The sequence below is a fragment of the Pelmatolapia mariae genome, linkage group LG10_11 (assembly GCF_036321145.2).
Source record: "Pelmatolapia mariae isolate MD_Pm_ZW linkage group LG10_11, Pm_UMD_F_2, whole genome shotgun sequence".
NCBI lineage: Eukaryota > Metazoa > Chordata > Actinopteri > Cichliformes > Cichlidae > Pelmatolapia > Pelmatolapia mariae.
Window position 1 is genome coordinate 12,203,549 of NC_086236.1, and position 26,452 is coordinate 12,230,000.

The 26,452-nt window shown below is 37.7% G+C and overlaps 2 protein-coding genes across 6 annotated transcripts in view; one reads left to right on the forward strand and one right to left on the reverse strand.

The window, feature by feature from the left end:
- Positions 1–985: 985 nt before the first annotated feature.
- Positions 986–19,726, forward strand: LOC134635878 (prolyl 4-hydroxylase subunit alpha-2-like). Of its 4 annotated transcripts, none has more exons than XM_063485518.1 (15): positions 986–1,093; positions 6,748–6,847; positions 8,595–8,691; positions 8,848–8,999; positions 10,036–10,173; positions 10,735–10,974; positions 12,461–12,657; positions 13,788–13,964; positions 14,396–14,466; positions 14,859–14,958; positions 16,646–16,699; positions 17,269–17,334; positions 18,056–18,124; positions 18,513–18,609; positions 19,214–19,726. In XM_063485518.1, the coding sequence occupies exons 1-15, from the start codon at positions 1,088–1,090 to the stop codon at positions 19,282–19,284; spliced, it is 1,635 nt and encodes a 544-aa protein (XP_063341588.1). In that variant the 5' UTR covers positions 986–1,087; the 3' UTR covers positions 19,285–19,726. The 4 variants fall into 4 exon arrangements, 3 of the variants coding, with proteins under 3 accessions (XP_063341588.1, XP_063341587.1, XP_063341586.1); XM_063485517.1 differs by lacking the exons at positions 986–1,093; positions 17,269–17,334 and adding exons at positions 1,583–1,683; positions 17,148–17,207; XM_063485516.1 differs by lacking the exon at positions 986–1,093 and adding an exon at positions 1,583–1,683.
- Positions 19,727–21,365: 1,639 nt separating this feature from the next.
- LOC134635877 (sodium- and chloride-dependent GABA transporter 2-like) overlaps positions 21,366–26,452 on the reverse strand; it is a 14,004-nt gene continuing 8,917 nt past the window's right edge. For both annotated transcript variants that reach the window (XM_063485514.1, XM_063485515.1), the window contains 4 exons: positions 24,158–24,260; positions 23,886–23,986; positions 23,591–23,761; positions 21,366–22,598 (listed from right to left, as the gene is read on the reverse strand). In XM_063485514.1, the coding sequence (XP_063341584.1) occupies positions 22,464–22,598; positions 23,591–23,761; positions 23,886–23,986; positions 24,158–24,260 (510 nt within the window). In that variant the 3' untranslated portion in view covers positions 21,366–22,463. The remainder of the gene's footprint in view (positions 22,599–23,590; positions 23,762–23,885; positions 23,987–24,157; positions 24,261–26,452) is intronic.

Here is a 26,452-nt window from a genome sequence, read left to right on the forward strand (position 1 = left end):
ATCACAGTTTTGATCATTTTTGATAATTACATCAATACGAGAATTACGAGAATTGCTTTCACTCACTTAAAAAGACACATCCAAGGTTAAAAAATTTCTATCTCAAACTTACTCTGAGAAACTGGTCCATGCATTCACATCAAGAAGGTTAGATTATTTTAAGGCAAAATTATCCAAACCATCAACAGGATGACTTTAGCTCATTCAAAATGCAGCAGCCAAAATCATTACATATATGTGGAAATTTGAGCACAAACCAACTATTGAAGGCACTTCATTGGCTCCAAGTGCAATACAGAACCTTTAAAATCCTTTTAGTAGTTCATAAGCCCCCCAGGGAATCTCTGACTTGCTCACTGTTTACAGTCCAGTCAGCCCTCAAAGGTCACCAGGTGCAGATCCTTTAGCTGTTCCTAGAATTAGATCTAAGTGTACTGAGGGTGCTTTCACTTACTGGGGTCCTTTTCTTTGGAACAAGCTGCCTGCTGACCTGAGAACAATTGCATCTGTGCATTTAAAAACAAACTAAAAACCTTTTTATTTACACAGGCTAAATAAGTATTTTTTGATTTTGGTTTTATTGATTTTGTTTTGCTTTTCATATATATATGTTTTTCCGTTGCCTTTAGCCTTTATTCTAAACCTACACAGATTTTTATGTTCTTCTGTATTGAGCACACTGAGTTTGCATGTAATGAAATGGGCTACATAAATACAGTTGCCATTGCAAAATGTAAAATGAAACGGGGTTGTATATAATATGTATACCATTGAAATAAAAAAAAATCGTATTCATGTAAAGTTAAAAATGCGCATATATGTATATACACGCACACTATTTTTTTTAATTAAAAAATAAGACTGTAGTCTTACTTTCTAAATAAGAAGAGCCAATTCTCCACCCTACAGCTTAGAAGCCGCGGGAATGTCTCTGCGCATCTATTCAAAGCATTAAGGTGAGCCTTTCGGGAGGTTCTGTACGTGGCAGCGCTTTCCTCCCCTCTCCGTACTTTTCATAACCCCTGGGTGCCAAGTGGATTTGCGTCTACATTCTCAAACGTGACTGTCCTGTTTGAAAGCCACGAGAATGAAGGTAAGCTGACATTAAATGCTGTCTCGGATTAGCTATCGCACTAAATGCTGTGTAGGATTACATCACGGCTGAGTCCTTGAGCTCGCATGCCTTCCGAACATGCTGGGATGGTTGTCAATCGTGGGTCCAACAGGCTTCTGTTGTTTTGGTTTTTTTTAGTGCACCAGACTGTACAGACTATCAGGTTCCCAAGGTTAAAGAAAACAAAACATGTTATTCAGTGAGGTTTGTGTTCATTCCCGTGCTGTTTCTGGAGGTTACACTATAACGCGAGACACAGCTGAGTAGCAAATGTTCCACAGCGGACAAGGAGAAAGTTTTGAAAGTTTGCGCGAAACTTTGTGACCGAGCATCTCACGCGTGGATGACATTCTGTGTTTTACACACACCAACATATTTTAAAGCGGAAAGTGTAGCTTTTTTTCCGGCACAGTGAATTAAAATCTCTACACAGCACGAACTACAGGACATTTACGGGACCAAAAAAAGGGAAGTGTTGGGAATTTCTAGAAACAGCCGTCCCGGGCTGACGTCACTGGGACGGCTCCTCTGCTCTGGAGATGGTCTGCACACTCGGTCGCGGGGGAAGAGTGAGTTTTGCTCATCTTTACCTAATTTCTGCTCTCACGCAGACACGTAAGCAGTGTAAGATTGGTCTGATGTTAGCAGTTATCGACACATATTCCAGCCTCGCGGTGACATTGTTTCTATTTCATGTACCGCAAACAAAACACCTCTAGCTCTGCAACTAACGATTATTTTGATCGCTAGTGGCTGTTATTATGCCAAATAACCATGTAAAACGAATGGGATAGCAGTGGCAGTTACAAGTACTTACACAAAATCCAAAAATATTAGTTTCATCTAATGTTAGAGTAATAAAAAAGATCAATTTACGACACTAAGGAACGTGCAGCTATCAGATATGTATAAGTGTCTTTGAAAATGACCGAAAAATCGTTAGTTATCAAACTTAAATAACTTTAGTTATCCGAATAAACCATGTAAAACCGCTGAATGCTTATTATACTCACATTAGAGTCGTAGAAATAGGTCACATAGGGCTGTTATATGTAATTGCAATATAAATTAAGGGTGAATTCACTGTGGCTGCCTTCTGTTCACTGGGTTCAAAAGATTAGGTCTTGCATAGCTCCAAAAGAAGGGCTTTGTTCTCCCTTAACAAATGGCACAGCGTCACTAAATACACTGGCCTGGTAGCTAAAAGATGCCCTGCAGTGATTTATGCATGGTAGAATGCAAATAATTGTCTCTGGCTGTTAAGGGAGTGTGTATAAATGGAAGGTAACAAATAAAAGGCTTTCATACATCTGCCAGCTGTATAAACCTAGAAGACAGGTGACTCTTTTACTAAAGCTGCGGCCGCTGTCCTGATCCAACTGTTTTCAACTAAACTGAATGCTACAACTGTCTCTCTGTCAAGTGGGTAAAATCCCCAAATAAATGCAAAGATAAAATATCTTTTGTTTTATTTAATAACTTATTAAATTAGGGTGATTTGGGTTATTATTGATCTCCAGCAAATTTGCCTTAATATAAACCACAGTAGAAGTCAGTAGTTTTCCACGCTTTTCCTCTGGATAATCTGTTTCCATGGTCAGCAGAACATGATTGGGATCTTGGATGAGGAATGCTCTCTTTCCATATCAAAGTAGGGGATGTGTCATAAGTAGTATTTCCATTGATTTGCTGACCACACAAAACCACAAAATTGCTCCACTTTGCTGACCTCATCCTGTGACGTTTAGTAGAAGTGAAAGTCAAAGTGCGAGTGGCTTTAGATGAAACTGAATGAAGGGGTTGCCCGCTTATACTAAAAGCCCTGAAGAATTGAGCAAATTGTTAGTACTTTGTCAGTAAGGATCTTAAAAAGCACAAACCGTAACCAACCTAAGCTGGGTGTTAAAGAGGGAAATCTCTTTTTTTTCCTGCCCACAGTGTAATTTGAACTGCACAGAGTAGCAACGATCACCAGGTTGACTCTGGAATTTTTTTTCATTGCTGGAGGATAGTTCTGTGTCTTAAGACTGATGGCCATTGATTGCCTGGGCACGTTCACCTGTTCTGGGTATGGTATGTGCAGATGCTGTATGCGGTGCACAGTGTAACATGCATGTGACATGGTTATGTGTCCATGTCTGCGTGTGGGCGTTGAGTTTGAATCTTATTTACTGATTACATCAGTCGTTAAAATATCTGTTAAGCATCAACTGCTTGCTTTTCTTCTTAGTGCACCAGAGTGGAAAAAATTGGCAAGTACCAGGCATTTTTTTTCTTCTTCTCTCTTTCCAGATTTTAGTTTTCTGGCATGCAACTTCCATTTTTTGCTTACATGTAAAGATAGCTGCATTTACTCCCATCTAGGTTTATCAAAACACTGGAATTTGGTGTTTGGGGCCAAATCTACTCAGAAATGAATTTCTTTTGGACTCTTCGACTTCTTTCCTCCTCATCCAAAATTCTATTTAAACTATTCTGTTATGTATGGGTGGGCGATGTCACTGTTTTCAACATTGTGGAATATAATCAATTTTCCAGAGGAACTGTACAGATGTCATCATTAAAAAAATAACAACATGTGATCTACCTTGCGTGACCCAATTAAATGTGTGACTGATTACAAAATTGTTGGGGTGCTCATTGGACACACTTTCCATCTTGGAGTTATAACAGATTTAGCCTACCAGACTTGAAGTAGCTGTGAGTGGACAAACATTCACAACATTCACACAACAGTCAGAGTGAAAAACAGGGTGCAGAGATTAATAAGTGGCACTTTTTGCCTTTAAAGTGACCCAAACATAAGGTCTTTTGGCTAGAATGTCCACCCGTGCTGTCATGGAGCATATGTCCTGCAAACATGAGCCATTCAGATTCAAGGTTAATCTTCAGGGGAAAAAACTAAACTTGTTCAGAATTTGGTAGAAGTATTTTGCAGTAGTGTTGAAATATTGCATCATTCAGACAGCTCCGTCCTCTTTGCACAAGCCCGAGGTCATAAATGCTTTCATTTTTTCCCTTGTTTGTATTTCTTAGAAATGAAATGTTTATATAAACATATATTAAATGAAAGATATTTTATCTTTGCACAATGATATGTTTAATCTTCTTCCTCTTAAAACTCAAATTTATTTTAGTGTTTTCACCAGTCGGACAGATGTTGCACAGACCAGCCATGCTTTTATGTGTTTAGTTTTTCTCAAGTACGTAAAGTCCCATGGAAGAGTAGAACAAGATGACCACAGAAGTTGAACATTTTACTCTAAGTGCATTTGCTCCTAATAGGAACCCCTGCCCCACTGCAGACCTTGCATCCTGATGTCTTTGCCAGAGACTGTGTTGCTTTGGTTCCTTATCTCACTTACAGAGCCACTCCTCCATGTAAAGCAGGAAAGTCTGAACAAACTCAACCCCAGTATGAACTGGCAGAGATACTTTTAGGCTATTATCATTGAGTTCAGGCCAGTTTTGCAAATGCTCAACATTAAAACTGATGCTCCTTAATGCAATGGCAAAATGTTGAAGATCTGCCTGCTTTCCTACCTACCTAGGTCTGAGATGCATGCACACAGCTTTGGCTTGTGTACAAAGTGCAGCTGTGCATACCTGAACTCTCAGGACCTCTCTGGACATCCTAGCCTGTCCTCATTTTACTTTCTAGAAAAACCCGACACCACTCGAGTAGTAAGTGTAACAGACCTCTTTTTTTCAGGAATGTTGCCACCTGCAGAAACAGGCCAGACTCTGTTTGAGCTGAGCAATGATACTGGCTGTAAATTACAAGGCGAGAGAAGCAATCGTTTACTTTTTAGTTTGAGACTTTGGTGATGATTATCTAGCCAGTGTTTAAGCCAACTCAAAATGCTTAAATGTAACACACAAGAAGCTGAATTTATACTGCAAGGAATATATTTAGTAATATATTATCTTAGTAATGCACACAAAGTTGCATTAAAGAATGTCTTAGCCTTCTTTCTGAGATCAGCATAAAGGTTTTCAGCCAATATACATCTGTCAGCTCAGCATAAGGGTTGTGTTTGTCAGTCATGTCACTCAAATGCAAATATATTTATTCTGCATACAATGCAAATTTAGTCACATTCTTTGTGAACTGATTTAAAGCTCTCATACATTCAGGAAGAGACAGTGAAAGTTTTTTTTTCTGTTTCGAAAATGTGTAACTTTTTCTTTTAAACCGAAAATGAACAGTGTGGCTAAATGTGTGCTGCTTCGTCTCTCCTGAATCTTGGTCCAGTCATATCATTTTTTTGATCATACGGCTACAAAGTTACACCCTCTGTGGTACATTCCAGTGTAATAGCTGTAATTGTAAATGTTAAAAGAGAAGATGAGGAAAAATAGTTCTTTCCTATACACGTTAAGGAGATTTCACAGTCTTTCTTCAGTCGCGCCTGCTGTAGATTAGCATCGGCATGTCTGTGTCAGATGTTTACCCCATCAGAAGAATCAGGATGTCACATATGAGCCACATACCACCTGTGTTTGCGTCTATTTTCACAAAGGCCTCACACCATCACTGGCAGACAGATATGGTGCTTACACACTGACATTTATTTCCTGTAAATTTGTTATGCTTGTTCCTTTTGGACACCATGTTGCTTTCTTATTGTCACTGTAGAAAATCACTGTATTTGCCCAGAAGGTGTTTTCTTTCCAGGAGGTTATTAAGCTATTTCTTTACTCAAATTTATTCAAACATCAATGTGTCTGTGCTTGCAGTTAGAATTATAGATGTGTACGTTTTAAACATACTGTAGTAAACAGTCATCAGTGCGAAGTGATGTTTTAAAAACAGAAGGAAAGGAGAAAGTAGCACACAGTTGCTTTTTACAGTCTTGGACTGATGTTACTTTTCTTCTACTTTTTCTGCTCTGCCCTGTATCTGGCTCCGATACTTAATCCTCATAACACTACTAATGCTTTGTGGCAAAGTCTGCCATTAATAAACACTGAGGTTTTGTGCCTCATTGTGTTTTATTTAGTGTGTCAAATGCATCTAATTGTATGGAAATTTAGGTTATATTTTTAAAAGCAAGGCACGTAAGTAAGTAAATAGGTACATAAGATTATCTTCAATGCACGAGCTCGTTTCCAAAATAAATTTTCTGGTTGTCATGTTGAATTGTAGAGCAGGAGACTGAAAATGAACTTATGCCGACCTGGCGCGACCCTGATGGAAAGAGAAATGAGAAAATTACACACATAAACATATTAAAAATATACTGTTCAATTACAGCTGTGTCCCCTATTTTTCCCTTCTCAGTGAGAACTGGGAACAATAGACTATGAGTCATTTGTAGGAAACGTGCTGGAAACTTTGAGAATTGTTTGGCAATCTGCAAATTTAGTCTGGAAACACAGAGTCACTGAATAAACTACAGACTTGGTGTAACACAAACTGAAAGTTTGAAACTATTTATATATGATACACTTACAAATTGTGTTAAACGGCTTTAAGGAGGAATACTTCAAAAAAGACACTTTATTCATAGAGTTTTATAGAGAGCAGTGGAAAAAAAATCTCTTTATATGCTTTATAATGTTCAGCATAACTAGTTTATTTTGCGTGCCACTGTGACATGATGTGATTATGTTTTGTTATGTAATTGCAGGTTACTGAACAAGGCAGAATGGGCAAACTCCTGCTTTTTGTCTCCTCGGTCCTGCTGTGTTGCTGCCGGACCACACGGGCAGAGATCTTTACATCCATTGGTAGGTTTACTGGTTGTCAGGGCAGCTAGTCCACTTACCACAGTGTCGCTGCCTCCTTCACATACTGAAGTGTCCTTGGGCCTGACTCTTAAAAATGAGTCAGGCCGATTGGTGTCCTGTGTGTGAGAGAGAGGGACTGGTAGAATGTGAAAGACATTGCTGCTAACCTGTATTGCCTCCTTTTTGTCGTATTATAAGTCAATGGGTAATAAAATTGTGGGGAAAAAAACCCATCTTTTGGAAGGCATCAATATAAAATAAGTATTTTCTATAAAAGGTAAAGAGAACAAATAGAAAATAAAACATTAGTATCTGTTCCAACAATTATCCTCAAGTAGATTGGCAAACTTTGTCATTTAGTGTTAGAATCCAGAAACTCTAGAAAGCATTGGTGAGTGAGCCTTTAATCTGTCATCAAGTGTTTGGAATTACTTGGGACTCATTTACAGGACTTGCATAAATAGTCATTCATTCATTCAACTGATTAATCAAACCAAGCCCACGGGTCAAGAGCTCAGTGCTACTCTGGATTAAAAAAAAAACAATCTTGATTGATGCCTTACCAATTACCTGTGTTGTTTTTAATCAGATCGGCCACGTTTGACCACAATAATAGGATGCTGAATTGCTCAAGAATGCACATCTGTGCTTTGCACTTTGTATTAAATGGAGGATGTGGCCAGAAGAGGACTAACAATAACTTTATAGAGAAATAGTTGTGGTACATAGATTCCTTTTTCCTTCTTTCTTTCAAATCAGTGCTCAGATATTCAGCATGATTTCCGTAGAAATTAATCTCTTGAACCACTTTAAAAGGGGAAAAAAGCTTTTCTTACACAACGCCCTTGCTTTGTGCAATCACAGAGACATTGCTGGCATACAGAAAATACTTTTTGTATACAATATGTGTCACATCGCTCAACTGGTTAGTTCTTATTGCTTGGAAAGGTATACTGATGTGCTGTTCTGATGATTTAATGCACTTAGGTGGTCAGATATGCTGTTTGCATGCAAAAACAATGCAGGCTTGTTATCCTCTGTCTTTTAAAACTTCTGTTAAGCTAAGCAATCCCATGAGGATGTTTACTAAGCACACTACACCCCATCTATCTCTTCCAAGGCTCATGGGTGGGTGCTTAACTGTAATTTTGCTGAGTAATTCTATACTATTAAAGCCCCGCAGTTTTTGGCCGAAGAGTTATTTTCAGCCTAAGTCTGAGGGGAGTGGTGGGGAGAAAGTGTTACCAGAAATAGATTCATTTTTTTCATTGGCTTTTAAAGCAAAATACAACAGAAAAACATTTCTATAGCTTTTTGTTTTTTTTACTGACTCCTCAAACCAAAGTACCTGACAACACGTATTCATATATTTCCATGCACACTAATACAGCTTTTTATAATACAGTCTAATCAATGTGCCTGTCTTACAGCTAATATTTATTTACCCATTAACCTAATATCCCTGTGTTCATTGTGGGAGCAAACAAGTGTGCCCAGAGGAAAATCCCACATGGAGAACATGCTGAACAAACAGAAAGGTCTCTCGACCGTCTGATCAGCAGGCTAAGCGCTGCACCAACATGTCATCAAGTATCGCTTGATGGAGTTTTAATGTGAAATGAGTCATTTTGTCTCAGAAACACTAAACCTGCAAATTGCTTGAAATTGTAGTAATAAACAAGCTGATGTTGACTTTATCCTCAGTGAAACCTCTAATTTACCTTCATATCTGTGTGTGTGCCTTCAGGGCAAATGACAGACCTGATCTACACAGAAAAGGAGCTGGTTCAGTCTCTGAGGGAGTACATCAAAGCAGAGGAGTCCAAGCTGGCCGCTGTAAAAAGGTACATTCTGAACTCTCAGACATCACCCCATATTAGTCTGTTGACTGTGTGTTACTTTTCCTTTAATCCGTTCTCACATTTATAGGGTAAGTTGATATGAAGTGTATTGTCTCTGTATAAAATGTGTAGTAGAATCACCCTGTATCCGTTTCTTAGCTGGGCCAATAAACTTGATGCCCTGACCAGAGTGTCCACCGCTGACCCAGAAGGCTACCTGGCTCACCCAGTGAATGCCTATAAACTGATGAAGAGACTCAACACTGAGTGGTCTGAACTGGAGAGCCTGGTACTTCAGAATCCCGCTGATGGTAAGGCTATATCTCCAAAACAGTATTTTACTGAAGGAGCACTCATGAAGTGCCCTGATTTGAACTCTGTTTGGAAAAATTGGGATGTTTTCCGTGTGGTCTCTGAGATCTTGCAGATCATCACGTGCATGCTACAATCAGACAAAGGGGAAATGTTTTTTTAAATAGTGCCTACCTCTGCGTCTAGAGCAGTTCATTTGCCACTTTACTTATTGCATGTTGCAAAATATAGAGAAATACCTCAGTATATGTTTTCTTGGCCAAATCTGTATGTTACCCTTTATTAATCCCAAATCAATAGCATTCTTTTAATGACTTTTAAAGCAAAACCCAACAGGAAAAACATTTCTAGTTTTTTGTAATTTTACTGACTGATCAAACCACTCTACCTGGCAACCCGTATTCACCTATTCTATGTATTGTCACCATGACACAATATATACAGTAATATATCTCTGTCAGCATAACCAAAAGGCAAGCAGCACAGAGCAAATGTAAGCTCCAGAATGGATGTGAGGAGAATGAATGCAGCTTTTGCTGGGGAGTGGAAATGTTTACTGTGCTGCTTTGTCCACATGCTGTGATCAAGAACAGAGCTTGTCATGTTTTAGCTGCAGCTGTTCCTCATATCTGCATATTTTGGCAATGAAGAGTGTGTGTGTCTTTGTCTCTGTGCACTTGGACCTGAAAGTGTGTACGTGTTTAGACACAGGACCATATCTGTGTAAGGCAGATAGACCTAGCATAAGTGTACAGAATTCAGTAACTGTGTATTGTACGGTTGTGATGCTATTGTGTAGTACAGTCTGTGAAGACATGCAAACACACAGAGACTGACTAAAAAGGCGAAAACACATTCCAGCTACACCTTTAGAGCTGGTACATCTAGAGCAATATAATGTTGCTGTTCTGCATGTGTAAGTAAACAATTAAATACCAACAGGTTTACAGTGACCCAAATTTGAATTATATGCCAGTGTTTCATGTGATACATGCAAATGAGATGTACAGAAAGACATTCTTACTTTCTGTCCAGGGTTCGTCTCCAACATGTCCGTACACAGACAATATTTCCCAGACGAGGAAGATGAGACGGGTGCAGCCAAGGCGTTGATGCGCCTGCAGGACACGTACCAACTGGATTCTGAAGCCTTCTCCAAAGGAAAGCTGCCAGGTAAGCAAGAAGTGTGCGTTAAATATTAAAAAGCATGACAATATCACAAAGGGCAGAGTAACTTAAGCATGTCATGGAAAAGTAATTAATATTCTACCCTGACTAGAAAAGGTCAAACGGGCGAGAGGTAGTAATACCACACCAGAGTCTGTCTGTCTGTTACTTTTTGGTTCACACTTAAGTGTTTTGACCTATCATGCACATCAGTGCTGATAGAAATATGAGGTTCAGGACGGATCAAATGACCTGTTCTACCTCCTGAACCATAGCGTCACCACACTGTTTATTACTACTTTATAGCAGGTTAAAACAAGTTTAATTCATATTAATTTCTCATAAAAGTAGGTGCACTTCCTGAAAAGTAAACCAAGCCAGTATCTGTTAGCTGTTAAGTTACAAGATATTTCAGTTCTCAGTTTCTTAAGTAAAATGTTGTCTGCCTGGCACACAACTATGCTATCACTTAGTTAATAACTTAATAAATGGTGCACATTAAAAAAGTGGTATGTCTTAAAGTACATTTTGTTCAGTCATTTAGTCTTACTGAGTGGTTTCCATCAGGTGTGCACTCCAATGCTGTACTGACCGTGGATGACTGCTTCGACATGGGAAAGACGGCTTACAACGATGCAGACTATTACCATGCCGTGCTGTGGCTGCAGCAGGCCTTGAAACAGCTGGACGATGGCGAGGAAGCTGTGGTTTCCAAGGCAGACATTTTGGACTACCTCAGCTACTCTGTTTACCAAATGGGTGACCTCCCTCGAGCCATTGAACTGACGCGACGGCTTGTAGCTATTGGTAAAATACAACATAGGCAAATGAAGCATTCTTCCTGCACACCAACGCTCATTACACACACACTCTATTTCCAGCCTGAGTCGGACACAGATGTAGTCTTCCTTGTAAATATAAAAACTGGATGAATGGAGTTCATGGGACACATATTTAGATCAAATGTTTTATGTAAATATGTTTAAAGATTTAAGCTGAGTCTTTTTCATTTGTTTCTAATTACACCTTCTTCTACAACTCAATTTCTCTACTGTGCTGTAATTAATAGTTTGCTTCCTTCTGGTTTCACTAGTTACCACAGTTCACTCTCCTCTCTGACTGTTGTGGTGCTCTGTGCTCACCACAGTAGCTGGGTGTTGTCCATTCGAGAAAAAAAAGTGGCCTGTGGGTTTAAACTGTTATTTTAGCCTCTGTATCACAGGCTCTGACAGCTTTAGGTCACAGGCTACAGCTACATTTTTAAGCTGTGGTATACTTGTTTACTTGTCAAGTGAAATGAATTGAGCTGTTGTAGAGGTGAAATGGTATGCCATCAAGTGCTGCAAAAATATCCTGCAAATAACACACCTCATACAGAAATACTCCAGTATGTGACTCGCCCGTAAAAGTGGGACGCAAATGTACAGCATGAAAACACATTTCTGGGACATTTTCCAGCACATACCTGGCTATATATATACAAGACAGCACATCTGAAACGGAGGAGAGAAACATGATGTTCTCACTGTCTCATAACCTGCAGTAATATTAATTCCATCAGGAGATCCTGAGGTTGTAGTCATTCTGGAAATTTCCTAACTAAATGTGTAATGCTGTAAGCGCACATGCTTACAGTCCTGTGTAAAACTACACCCAGCAAACTGCAAACACATTAACCCCCTAGAAGAACCACAACAAAATCAACGTGTAGGATAAACAATAACTAAAATACACTTAAAGTTTCTTTGTTTCTGTAAATGAGCTGACGTTGCTACTAAATTAATTAGGCTTCAATGAAGTGGCACTACCTGTAAATTCCACAAGAGGGTGCACTTTTTCCATTATTTAACTCAGTTACTTTAGTAACTGAACAACAAATAACAAGAGGAAGACACAAAGGGAAAGTTTTTTGATAATAGTAGGTTTTCTTAGTGTTGTATTCACTAAGAAAACCTTAGTGAATAAGGTTTTCAAAATTAAAAAAAATGTTTTGTCTTTATCTGAATAATAACCATTAGATATATTATAGCTGATGAATTTGAAGTAAAAAAACGTCATAATTGTTCTGTTGCTGGCAAATGAGTAAATGCAGTTATATCACAAAGTCTTAACAAAATAAAGTCGAAAAAAGCCAGATTTGCAGGGTTATTTATTAGTTAGTTTGTTTTCAGTGTCTACCTACTATGACTACTGTTTGAAATGTGTTGTTAGCACACAACAGGGACACGGCTCCAAAGTGTTTCATATCATCATGTTCTTCTACCTCTGTTAATCGCTTTTGTTGTATTGACAGATCCCAGCCACCAGAGGGCAGGAGGAAACCTCCGTTATTTTGAGCAGCTACTGATGAAGCAGCTCCGTGAGATGAACCAAGACTACCAGCCTCCATCTGAGGAGCCCATTCAGCTGGGAACCTACAGTAGACCCAAAGACCATCTCCCAGAGAGAGACTCCTATGAGGCTCTGTGCAGAGGAGAGGGGATCCAAATGGTGAGCCATCCTGCAGACTCTTTCTATCTTAAATCGCTATTTTGTGAAACCAAATCCTAAATTGAGTATTTATGTGTTTTCATTGATTCTTATGGACATTCATGCACGTAATCTCAAATGGAGTATGGCAAAGCAAGTCAATAGCTAATTGTGGGCGATCGTGGCTCAAGAGTTGGCAGTTTGTCTTGTAATCGTAAGGTTGCCGGTTCCAGCCCCGGCTCGGACAGTCTCGGTCGTTGTGTCCTTGGGCAAGACACTTCACCCCACCACCTACTGGTGAGGGGCCGATGGCGCGATATGGCAGCCTTGCTTCTGTCAGTCTGCCCCAGTGCAGCTGTGGCTACAACTGTAGCTTGCCTCCACCAGTGTGTGAATGAATAGTGGAATTGTAAAGTGCTTTGAGGGTCTCCAGAAGCGCTATATAAATGCAATCCATTATTATTATTAATTGTAAACAACACGTACTTCTTAGGCTGTTTTTCTGATGCTATGTAAAATCAGCACTAGCCAAGCCTAAAACGTCAGCCCTGATTTAAGATGTATGTAATCCTGAAAAGCAATACATAAGAAACTAATTTTACTATGACTCTGTTGCAGATGTTTCTATGTGCAAACTATAACCAAACTATAAAGGAGGATTAAAGTATAATTGTCTAAACATGGTGATTATTTGTGCACAATAAGAGCACAGAAACTTTTATAGACAACAACTGGAAACCTATTGCATAATTAGATGTGTTTATTGTCAGCAGTCTGAATCAAAAGAAACTGGATTCCATTGGTGTTTTTACTAGTGTATGGGGATTTAGTAACCCTTTTGGAACCTAAGCTACAACTCTTGCTTTAAACAACAAAATTAGGCTGCTCTCTGTATAAACAAACAGGAACACAGGAAAAACCACACGCACGGAGTACAGAGTCCTTTACAACAGAGATAGTTCTGTAGTCTATTAAAGTTTAGACGCTTAAAATGATGAAGAGGTCGGTCAACCCTGCTACCAAGCTCAGATACCTGTGCTATTATGAGGCTGCATTATAAATGCATGGCACTGCACATTGTTTCCATTAAAGTTAGTTATAAAATTGAAAAGAATGATAAAATTACAAATTTTCTTTGTTATTTTTACTAGACTGAAGCGAGGAGGAGCCGTTTGTTTTGTCGCTACCATGACGGTAAAAGAAACCCTCGTCTTCTGCTGAAGCCTGTTAGAGAAGAGGACGAGTGGGACAGCCCCCACATTGTGCGCTACCTGGATTCGTTGTCAGATGAGGAGATTGAGAAGATCAAAGAACTGGCAAAACCCAGGGTAAGACAAGAAGCATTTCTTAAAATGGTGGTCAGCCATTTTATTAAATAAGATAAAGGTTATCTTATTTAATAAAATGGCTGACCACCATTAAAATATTTAATTACTTTAAAGGTTAATGAGACTAATGCACAGGAGGAAAGCTTTTGAACATTACCTTCTTACAGATGCTGATAGAGTGCACGTTCTTTGTGTTTAAAAGCTCATTCAGGCTAAGCTGTACAGAGCAAAACATGGACTTTTAAAAAAAAAACTTTTATTGCTCGGCATATAAATAAGAAATAGTTGTAAAGTATTTAGGATTAACAGTTAAGAGGGGATGAGAAGAGTGGTACCACAATGTAGAACTGGAATGGTTGGATTAACTCTTCTGTTTAATGTTTTATTTCTTTCTGTTCATATATTTATTTATTTATTTATTTTTTTTCAAGCTTGCAAGAGCCACTGTCCGTGATCCCAAAACAGGTGTCCTGACCACAGCCAACTACAGAGTCTCGAAAAGGTAACGCATCCAGGAAAAAAGGATCCTTTGGTTTTGTTTTGTTGTTTTTAGTTTCTTTAGTTATGACGGACTCCAGGAATACACTAGCTTGTATCCTCCTGAGGCTGGGCTTGGGTCTCTTGCTGGTCTTGAACCAGCGATACTGCATGTGTCAAGTGAATGATGCTGATGGTCCAAACATATTTTAATAGGACTAAATCTTAATAGCTTCACTAAATGGACTGGTTCTTATATAGTGCTTTTCTAGTCTACTCGTGTACTCAGAGTACTTTATACAGTCAGAATAAAACTGTATCATCATTTGTTGTATATCCTGTCTTGTTTCTCTAAATTGCGAATTGTTTTTAAGTGTGTGTGTGGGGGCCACATTTAATACTTATTTGCTTATTCAGTGCATGGTTAGAAGGAGAGGAGGACCCCATCATTGACAGAGTCAATCAGAGAATAGAAGACATCACCGGTCTCACAGTAGAAACTGCAGAGTTATTGCAGGTAATGGAGTTTATTTCACACATTTGATATTTAGCCTAACCTGTGTAGCTAGTGAGTGTTGACTGAGTAAGTCAAAAATCCTACTCAGACACTTAAAAATACTGTTTTTACTCTTTAACTTCAATAGATGAATGATTGGTGCATTCACTTGACTAAATATGTTTTTGTTTTATTTGTTTGTTTTGTTTATTTATTTTTTTTAAATTACAGCATTTCTCTTTTAACCAGATTTCAATAACCCAAAGTAGAGTTAATGATATATAAGAATAGACTCTAAATAATTAAGTCTTCACTTCAGATATGCCTGTGCACCATCACTTCTTTGGATCGATTTTTCCAGCTGAAACCGAGATTATCGAAACTACAAACAAATAGTCCAACGGGAGACTTCGGTTATGTCTTTTATTTCTAACATCTCTGTCTCTTTGAGAGCTAGTTTTTATATTTACTCCAATTCTACACACACAGGAGCATTTAGTTTCTGCAAGCCTTAAAGTGACTGCATGTAATATGGGGATGGGCGTGACTAGTTTTCCCCATGTGCAGAAAATTAATCACAGATCAATAATATGAAGTAATTTTATAATGAAATGTCACTTTCTTTCAAGAGGAACAGGTAAACAATGCCATCCAGTTCAGATTATCTCATCATATAGTTTTTCATATCAATGTGCAGTCCCATATGAAATCAGAGGTAACTGTACTCCTACTAAGATTCCACTAAGACTGGTGACTTTGCCAAATAGAGGCGTTAACCCCAGATAATCACTTACAGCTTTGACCATGTTTACATTGTACATCTGCTTTATCTCACAGCAGCCTGTGGGCTCACCCTATGGGGTTCCTTTTGAGTTGGTCATACCTTTTACATATACTTACTGTACTTTATTTTAAACTTGTAAATTAAATACTAACTCTTAAATAATGGAAGAAAAAATAATGATGCTGTTACTTTTACGTGATTTGATCTGGTTTATTTAAGAGTGTCTTTAGACGAATCCAAACCATCGCTATTCCATAAGTTGGATATTTTCTGTTTTCATAGTTTCTAAGGGAAGTATAGCAATTCTGATTGAAGTGCCAAATTCACTAGAGGACAGTGGTCAGAGCTTACTCATGAAACCATCAAACCGATACTGAAAACATGCAACAGCTTCACACACAGGACATGTACTTTTCAAAGTCAAATTCATATTTATACAAGTTATAAATATGTTCTATATGAATTAATAATAACCTTTACATGGCTTTAATATCAAACAAACAATAATAAAAACCCCTCTGGCACATAATGTGAATAAAACCAAACAAATGAATCAAGTAAAAAATAAAGACAACCTTTGACAAGGTTGCATGAATAAAAGTTTCTTACTCACTAAAAGTATTGTGAAGGAGTTTGCAATGTTAAAAGATGAGATATAAATAATTGATAAATTTTTCAAAAGTCTGTTAGAAATAATGATGCAGAATTAGCTGGGAAAATTTCCCTTTATCAAGTTAATTATTTTTGCCATTACTGAGATTTGTGTCTTCTGGATTTGTAGTCCTGTGTAGTGTAGTTTAGTTGTTTTGCACAAGTTCAATGATACACAGAGCAACAACATGAGTTACTGATTCAGTTCTCAGTGGACAGGAGAGTTTATTTATCACCTCTGTCTAAGGGTCATTTTTGTCATTGGCTGACCAGGTTGCAAACTATGGCGTGGGAGGACAGTATGAGCCACATTTTGACTTCTCCAGGGTAAGTTAACTTTTTAGGTGAAAGTTTGTGTGCACTGTGGATGTGAAAACCTCTGTGGTTTGTCTTGGCATGCTTCCCACATTCCAAAGCTTAACTTAAATATGTCTTACTTGTGAACAGAATTACTTGTGTTACAGAATGACTAATACATGAGTGTGTATATATGTGTATATATATCCATATACATATATACCTTTTTATTTTTCCAATTATGTAGTTGAGGGTAAGAATGCGCTAAATAATAAGAGTGATTCTCTTCTATTCCCTTGTAGACATAATGTATTAAATATATAAAAAGTTGTCTTTAACTCAAATTAAAGCAAAAAACATAAACGTCTGGCAAATAACAGATAAATAATACATTTAATTTGAATGCAGTTTGTGCCCTTAATGGCAGGCTCTAATTTTGAGTCTATTTGGTGATCGGTTAAATAAACATCTGTTGCAGCGTCCTTTTGACAGCAACCTCCACGTCGATGGAAATAGACTTGCTACCTTCCTAAACTACGTAAGTAATGTGTGTGCAGTTTGTTATTATGTATCTTCACTCTTAAATTTTATCTTTATAGAAAGATGAGCCAGATGCTTTCAAAAGATTAGGCACTGGAAATCGTGTGGCGACTTTTTTAAACTACGTAAGTATACGTATCTGTTCACTGCTGATTGAAGGCAGTGGTGGCCGTATCCTGGCATCCACTCTCCATCGTTTCACTCCGGCTTCATGGGCATAAGCAAAAGCTCTGGCTCAATGTTGGACTTGGATTGATTGACTTTCATAGACACTTCTGATAGTGTGGCATTAATTCAGCTGCAGTGTGTTGTCATAATTTTTAAGTTCACAATCAAGAATTAGTGCAAAAGGTTGTAACATTTCTTTGGCAATAATACTGAATAATATCAATACATAGCAAAAATGATGTCAATCAGTTCTGGTACATATTGTAGAGAGTTTTGTTGTCCGTGCGCCATTAACAGGCCGACAAAGAACCTTGTTTTTTTTGTTTTTTCTTTTGCCTTTGCTAACACTGAGCTGTCTATGAGACAAGATTTTAATTTTGAATGATGTAGAGCATGTAGTGTATGGATTGCTGCACCCCACCTCCCCACCCCCGTTCATGGTTTAAATTCATACATCATACAATGTACATGTTTATCTATACCGTAAATTGGTAACAATTGGTAAACAAGTTTAAGGACGAAAGAAAACTAACCGCATTGAGGGAAGAACTTCACAACATGAACAATCACACTTTCTTATTTTTTATGTAACTTATTGAGACATGACGTACTATGGAATAGCGTCTTACGAGAAGCCAATGATCACTAGTGATTATAAATGATCTTGTCTTTTTTCAGATGAGTGATGTTGAGGCAGGAGGTGCCACAGTCTTCCCTGACTTTGGAGCAGCAATCTGGCCAAGAAAGGTGATGATATTTTTATGTTTCTTTGATTGTGAGCGAGCTTGTGTGAAGACCTGCATTATTATTCCCTTCGTATTGTCTTTTTATTTTATACTACTGCTATCCTCGGGCTATTAGTGTTTACTTTATAGTTAAACTGTTTTTTAACAAAATCAGAAATAGTCACGATCTCACAAAGACAGCTGAACAAACACACTTCCTAGGCATTAAAAAAAAAAAAGATTTTATAATTTTTTTTAAAGCTAATTCAAGTCCAGAATTATTTTGGTGCCCTTGACTTTTTACCGTACCATGAGCAGTAAGCCATTTTTACTCCAAGTACTTTTAAACCTCCTCTTTACTGGACACTTAACTTTATCGTCATATTTGCCTTCTATTTATTTTTCCACAGGGAACATCGGTGTTCTGGTATAATTTGTTCAGGAGCGGCGAGGGAGACTATAGGACCAGACATGCAGCCTGTCCTGTCCTAGTAGGAAGCAAATGGGGTAAGCTGTAGTTCAGATTTATAAAGCCACATTTGTGATCAAATAGGTTTGGAAACGGCCACGTTCTCATTATACATAAAGACAAGAAAACAGAAAACAGGAGGTCAATGACAATTACAGCTGCACAATAAATAAAATATTTGATATCTAATATTTAATCCAATTGGTCCTGATGTGTGCTTTGGTTTGTACAGAATTTTTAAGTGCTCTACTCTACAACCCCTCTTATCACTTCAAGTATGTGAATTAACAGGTTCACAATTCAAGATGTTATTGCAAAACATGAGGCAGCATTAGAGAGGAAATGAAACTAATAATGATAAAACAGCACTATAATAAGCAAAACTAATTCCCTAATACAATGTAAAAATAAAATCTAATAATTGCTAGCTTTTCCATTTGTACAAGTCTAAATACTGAATTAATTATAAATAAGAGAAGAATCCAGCAGGCTTAAATGTGGTTTACTTTAGGTACTTGAGATGTGCAAGCTTATTTACAAAAAAGTAAAAGTGTTCATATGATTTAAAATGTCAAAAGCTATTAGACAGCATGTTCAAGCTGCTTTACTTGGTTAATTTTTTTTGTCTTGTCTTTTTGTCAGTCTCAAATAAGTGGATTCATGAGCGAGGTCAAGAGTTCAGAAGACCCTGTGGCCTGACAGAAGTGGACTAAAACTGACTTTACTCCTACACAGCACCCCGTGCTATCTTGCATAGATAGAGCGCTTTAGGTTGAAGTTGTAAAATGTTGCTTTTTTTGTTTCTGTCTTTGGGTTTTGTTTGTTTGTGCTTTGTGTGTTTGTTTGTTTGCTCTATACATGGATTGCATTTTGTGAACTGACTCACCCGCTCACTTGCTGGTCAGTCCAGTCTAACTGTGTGTCCACTGCTCTGTTTATCATCCTGTCCCAGAAGATGATTTTTACAAGTCTGAGTGGGAGGTTTGAGATTTTTTGGTTTTGTTTGTTTGTATTTGTTTTGGGTTGTTTTTTTTTTTAACTGAAAAATAACTCAGATCTTTGTTGTGCATGGTCATGCCACCCACACATCATTAAATGGGCAATTTAAATTAAGAATGAGATAAACTGTGTCCTGAAATGGAATGAACAAATAAACACTGAAAAAACACAAAGCTGTATTTTATGTACGATTTTTGGGGGTGGTTTTTCCAGTATATGTACTTCACATATATATTTTATAGTGTTTAAATTAAGAATTGCTTTAAAATCTGCATAGGTTGGCCGTGAGCCTTGCCGCCCTCAGGACCGTGGCCACCCAGTGCACATGCTCCGCCCAGGTGTCACTGTGGATGATCAGGTCATCCAAGAAGGCAGGATATGCAGCGTGTGGAGGCCATGGTGAATTTCAAAATAGTGATCTATAAGATTTGTACGTTGGGCAGGGGGAGAACGCATCTGCAAAACGCTCTTGCAATGCAGCAACATTTGCTCTCTCGGCCTGTGTGAGATGGAGGGAGGTGGGAATGGTGGAATTTGGCACCTCTAGCCCCAGCCCATCTCTTTCATTCACCAGGCTCACCAGAGAAGTGGTTTCAGGGATAACTGGACCACTCGAGATCTCTGTCCAGAAGAGCGCAGTCCTAAGAACAGCAAAGATACAGTGCAGGACCCTCAATTTCCCAGGCGTCGGGTAGAGAACCTGACCTTAAAGGGTAAGGAGGGGTAAGGCCTACAGGGATGAGTGGGGAATTTATATATAGATATAGAAATAGATAAAGTATTGAACACATCACCAGTTTTCTAAGTAAATATATATTTCAAAAGGTGCTTTTGACATGGAATTCTCACTAGATTCTCACCAGATGTCAGTAATAATCCATCTAATCCACACATTAGAAAGCAATCCTGCCACTCAGTGTAAATCATTATCAGCTGGTTCAGTCCAACTGATGGGCTATAAAAATTACCAATGTTTCACACACAAGAAGCATCTAATGATGGGTTAAACCAGTGAGTTCTCTCAAGACCTTGGCACCCTCATGGTAGCAAAACATACTGATGGTGTTGGTTATTGGTTAATTTCTCAGCTACTGAAGGTTCCAGTGAGCTCTGTTGGGGCCATAATCCTGGAAGTGAAAAGAACACCAGTTCACCAAACACAGCCAAGGAAACTCTCAGTTGGTTTCAGAGAAGGAATTAAAGCTGGTGGAATGGCCCAGCCAGTCACCTGAATCCACAGAACAGTCAGGATTTCAATTAGAATAGAGTAGCCCTTTATTGTCATTTTATATGTACAACAAAATTATGGGTGGTCCATGCCCACTGTGCAGGAGTGGAAAAATGTATAAATGGTTTGTGTGGAAGAATGGACCAAAATCCATTTGGGGGAATGCATGACACAAGTTTCTCCATACAGGATCTTGAAGACATTATCACCAACAAAGGCTTTTGAAAATAAATTTCAGGAAGTGAGTTCAGTATTTTTTTATTACACATACCTTAATTTATAGACATCTATGTTTTTATTTCTTTGCATGTGTAGATTGGATGAGTTGTTACTGGCAACTAGTGATAATTTCATGTCAATAGCACCTTTAGAAATATATTTACTTTGAAAACTGGTGACATGTCCAACACTTATTTTACCAACAGACACACACTTTGTAATTATATATATATAAAAGAATTATAGTTTGGTTCACTAAGTGGAAAATATTTATTTTCTCTTCAAATACATTTTAATAAAATAATTTAATAATCTCATTTACTGCACAAAAAAATGTATAGGGTTAATTTTTTTATTCAAGAAATTGCGAAACAGAACAACTTACAGTACGTTGGAAGCCACTCCTCATTTCTTCATATTTTGCTTCCTATTCTTTATACTGCTGCGGTAACACAACAATTTCCATTGTCAGATCAATACAGTTACCTACATTACAAGGAGCCAAATATTCTTGTAGAATTTTTAAGTGGTCTTCAGCCTTTCTGTAGATTTTGGCTGCTTTTTCCACTTTTCATATCTTATTGAATCTAAGTTAAAATAATAATACACAGAAAATTTCTTCAGCTTTAGTCTGTCCCTTTGGTCAAAATTATCAACACAACACCACAAGAAGAATGTGTTTTTTGAGACTGGGACATCATTATTGCAAATCATAGTCTTTAATACAAAACCCTCCATATTATGGAAAAAATGAAGAAGCAAACACTTTTAAATATTTGAAACTGATCTGAAATGAACAAAGTGACTAAGCAAAACAAACAAAATACCGATACAAAATAATAAAAAATAATAATTAAATTAATAGTAACAATTGTCTGGACAGATTTGGTCAACCATCAAGATACAGTTACAAGAATTAACAGATGAGTTCAAAACTACGCCTGAGTTTGCAGATGGGTACTACATGAGTACTTTAGTCATGGAATAATGTAGTACTGACTACCGAGTTGCCTTCTCATGGATCAGAATGCCAGCATTTTGATCCCATCACTGCATGGGATTTATTTATTCATATGAAATGGTAACGCAGCTTAAAATTACATGAGTGTGTGTGTGTGTGTGTGTGTGTGTGTGTGTGTGTGAGTGTGTGTGTGTGTGTGTGTGCAGTTCTATTATTCAGCTCGCTTAAGACAAACTATATAAACAGTATATAAGCTTGTTCTAATATATTTTGATAATATATGTTTATTGCTATTGAAGATATTAAAGCTTAAAGATGAAATATAATTAGATAAAGGTAAACTAAGGTAAGGTACAAATGTGAAAGCTGTAGGTAAAAATTTCAGGGCATGCTTGTTCTTTTCAAAGCACTCTTTAAGTTTCATTAGATGGATAAAAGCTCAGAAGAGCAGAGAGTAATTTACAATGTCCGTTATGTTATTGTGTTCATTGAGCGTTTTCCCCGTTGCATGATAAAGGAGCGAGCTCTGTGTGGTCTGCTGTACCACCTCGTCCCAAAGCAAAATGGAGTTTTTGATCAAACAGCGGTTCGTCTACAGGCTGGCAGAGCTCTAAGAAACGCTGAGGAAAGAAAGGATAAATTGTAGATTGTAATTGTTTTGAGGATTTAAAAAAAAGCCATTTTTAAATATATTTTTGATTAACATTTTTTGGAAGATATGAGGCGCAATTAAATACAATCTTGAAACTTTACAACCAATGAAAGAATTGCATTCAGTTTTCCTGTAAATGAACAATTCAGTATTACAATATTATAATTTGACGTTTCATGAAGATGTAATAAAAACACAAAACAGGTGAAATACGTTTAGTGTGCTGATAAGTATTTGCAGCAGTAGATCAGAACTGACTTAACATGAAACTCAAAGGCCACGGTCACATTATGGTGGAGTAAGGCTCGCTAATTTAACAGAAAAAAAAAAGAAAAGAATCCATTGTTTTCCCTGTATTAATTCTACAAGTGTTTTCCACCCATTCTTATGGAAGATGATTTGAGATCTCCTGCTGATACTCCTGGTGAAAGGCCAGGGATTCGGTGTACGCAGTCCAAGTTGTATTTAACAATTCTTGAACATACCCAGTTTAAGACCTCTGTTTCTGTATAACTGCCCAGATTTAAACAAAAAAAAGCACAACTACATTCAATTACGTCATTCATCCCCCAAAAGTCTTTAAAAATGGTCAAACACTGTATTGAACAATGTGGGAAAATCCAAACACTTTTCTCAGACCCAGGGGCCAGAATCAGCCAACCAAAGTCTCCAACTCAGACTGGACTGCTTTGGAAAATATGAACAGGGTCATAGGTTTGGACTTTTAACTGCATTTTCATACATTTAACAGCTTTTCCCACTGATAAAAAAAAACTCCTCTATGGCTATTAATACACCAAAATAACTAAGCATAGATAAACAAAAACAGTGAACGCTCAATGTATGCCATAAGTTAATGTTTTTCTTTGTCAGTGATGGTTCTTAAAAGTGAATCCCTTCCCCATCAAATATAAGCTACCTCACACTGATTCCATCATTTCTGAGAAAAAAAAGGCTCACCTGTCGAAGAGTGCCCTTTCCCTGGATTATTTTATATAATAGAAATAGTGGAATGAGGGAGAGGGAGACTGTGGCAATGAACCAGCCCAAGATGTTGGCCCAGAGTGGATAAACATAAGTGCTACTGAACTTCAGCGGGGAATATCTGACAATGGAGAAGATAAAGGTGCCCTGTGATGAGATAAGACAAAGTGGATTATTCTTCAGTGTAAAACTGAAAAGTGTGAATACTCTGCAGTGCCAAAACTGTGGAAAGGGAAACACAAATTATACATTATTATATGACATGACTTACAAAACAGGTGAAAGGAGTGATGTAGCGCCAACAGTACTTCATGAATGGGTGTGGACGATAGCCAATCATGTCTGAGATGTTACCATAAAAACGGTCAGCACCTTTAGGTAAAAGAGAGCTATTAGAAAGACCAGCCATTTATTTCAAACTAATTTATACCAAACAAGCACACACTGGTCTTTGTCTCAGTGAAAATTGTTCTGAATCTGAGCAGCGTCTTTTTTTTGTCACAACACAGTCTGTAATTGGTTGGCTATTCGTCTGTGACTTACCATACACCCAGCCAATGCTCACAGACTGGCAAAAAGAGAGAAGCAGCAGAGTGGTGCCACTACAGACATGATGATCTAACAGCTGGAGCAGATACATTCCTCCCTAAAAAACAAAAAAGGACAGAAGGAATAATATACAGTCGTACAAATCCAATGATAAAAAGAAAGTTAGGAAATACAGCTAACCACAGACATACTCAGTCTCACTCGCAACAGTTGACACAAGCATGCTTGGTCATGTCCCTTGGCATGACTTTATAATGCATTTTTTTTCCCTTAAGGGTTTACTGGAGCAATTTACATTTTACTAGAGTAATTAAAATTTTACTAAAGCAGTTTGACGGTTTTATACCTATTAGATGCAAACTTATAAAAATTCTGATGTTTATTCTAATTGTGGTTGCCATGGTAATACTGTAAAATTCTATATTACACCAGAAAACAATAAGTTGTTGTAGCTCCCGCGTATGTTGCCTAATTATGTCTTTGCCATTTTGAGACTTAACCAGAGTGAGCTCAGATCTGTTATCTAAAAACGTTTGCAGTGCAAAGTTCTTAAAATTAAAAATGTTTTCCAAGAAAAGGGTAAATATTATAGACCTTTTGCCAGAATCTTGAAATCCACCTTATCAAATGAAATCTCCGATGATCAGTGTCTTTTTCTTTCTGTTAAAATTTAGGAAATCAGAGCATCATTAAAGTTAGTTTCCCTACCAATAAAATTGTGAGGGGAAAATCATGTAGATCAGGCCATTTTCCAGCTTTCATCTCTTATAATTTAGCACTTGTAACAGTTATCTAGTAAAGCTGGTGGTTTTCATTTTCTAGCTACCAGATTCTGCATTGTGCTTCATCATAGAAACTTCTCTTCTGTGGTCTTTTTTAAAGAGATTTTTGAGATAACAAACATCTCTTTTAATGTTTTTCTACATTCGTTCCAGGTATGGTACTCTAATTACATTATCCTTGTGTTGGAGCTCCGTTTGGCCACTTTAGTTGCCCTAAAAGACCGGATCTTCCAGCTAAAAAACATTTTCACTTCTCCAATATTCAGTCATTCAACAAGAAAATTTGGGACACAGGTGACTTCATCATCACTTTTCCAACTGTTCCATCTCACAATTTCAAATTGAAAATTGTAAAATTGTGAAGACTGTAAACAACTTATCATCTATGTGTGCATAACATATTGTCTGTCAACAAGACTGAATATGGACAAGGCTGATTCTTAATATTAGATGCCTGAGATCACTAAGCTCTCAAACAGCACTTCATTAAAAACAGGCATGATTCTGTCATAGAAATCACTGCATAGTCTCAGGATCACTTCCAGACATCACTGTCTGCCAGGTCACCCACAAATGCAGATGAAGGCAAAAACAAAAAAAGCCTTATGTGGACGCAATCCAGAAACACTGCTGTTATCTCTGAGCCAGAGCTCATTCAACATGGACATGGAGTAAAAAAACTGCTCTGTGGTCAATGAATTGAAATTTTTGGAAAACACAGACACCACATGCTCCAGGCTAAAGAAGAAATGGATCATCCGGCTTGTTATGAGTGCTCAATCCAAAAGCCTGCACCGCCATGATTTAACAGCTTATAAAACCACCTTTAGTAACAATAACTTCTTTATTGGTCTCTAATGTCATTGTGGAGGAATTTTAGCCCAGTCTTCCCCAATGACTAATAAAATATTCTGATTCTGAGAAATTTTAGCCCAGCCTTCCAACATTGCTTTAGTTCATTAAGGTTTCCAGGCATTTATTTATGCATAGCTCTGTTAAGGCTCCGCTGCAGCATTTCAGCCTGTTTGAGGTCTGGGCCATTGCAGCGTTTTGATTTTTTTTTCTTTGTCAGCCATTCTGTTTTGGATTTGTTGTTGTGCTTGGAATCATTATCCTGTTGCACGGCCCAGTTTCAGCCAAGCTTTAGTTTCAAGTTGGTCTCACATTTGACTCTAAAATACTACGGCGTGTTCTGTTCAATGACTGCAAGGTGTGTGTAGCTGCATAGCAAGCCTGATTCATCACCCCTCCTCCAGCAAGTAATGTAAACTTCATGACTTGCTTGACAGCTGTGACTCTGTGCATTATGGCTAAACATCTCCACCTTCATCTTGTCTGTCCAAATGACATTGTTCCAGCATGCTTGTTGTTTGATCAGATGCTGCTTTGCAAAGCTAAACCAAATCTGTCATACTCTTTTTAGAGGAAAAAATGTTTTCTCTTAGTAAGCCTTCCAGGCAAGCCCTACTTATTAAGAACCATATATATGTCAGCCATATATATTTAA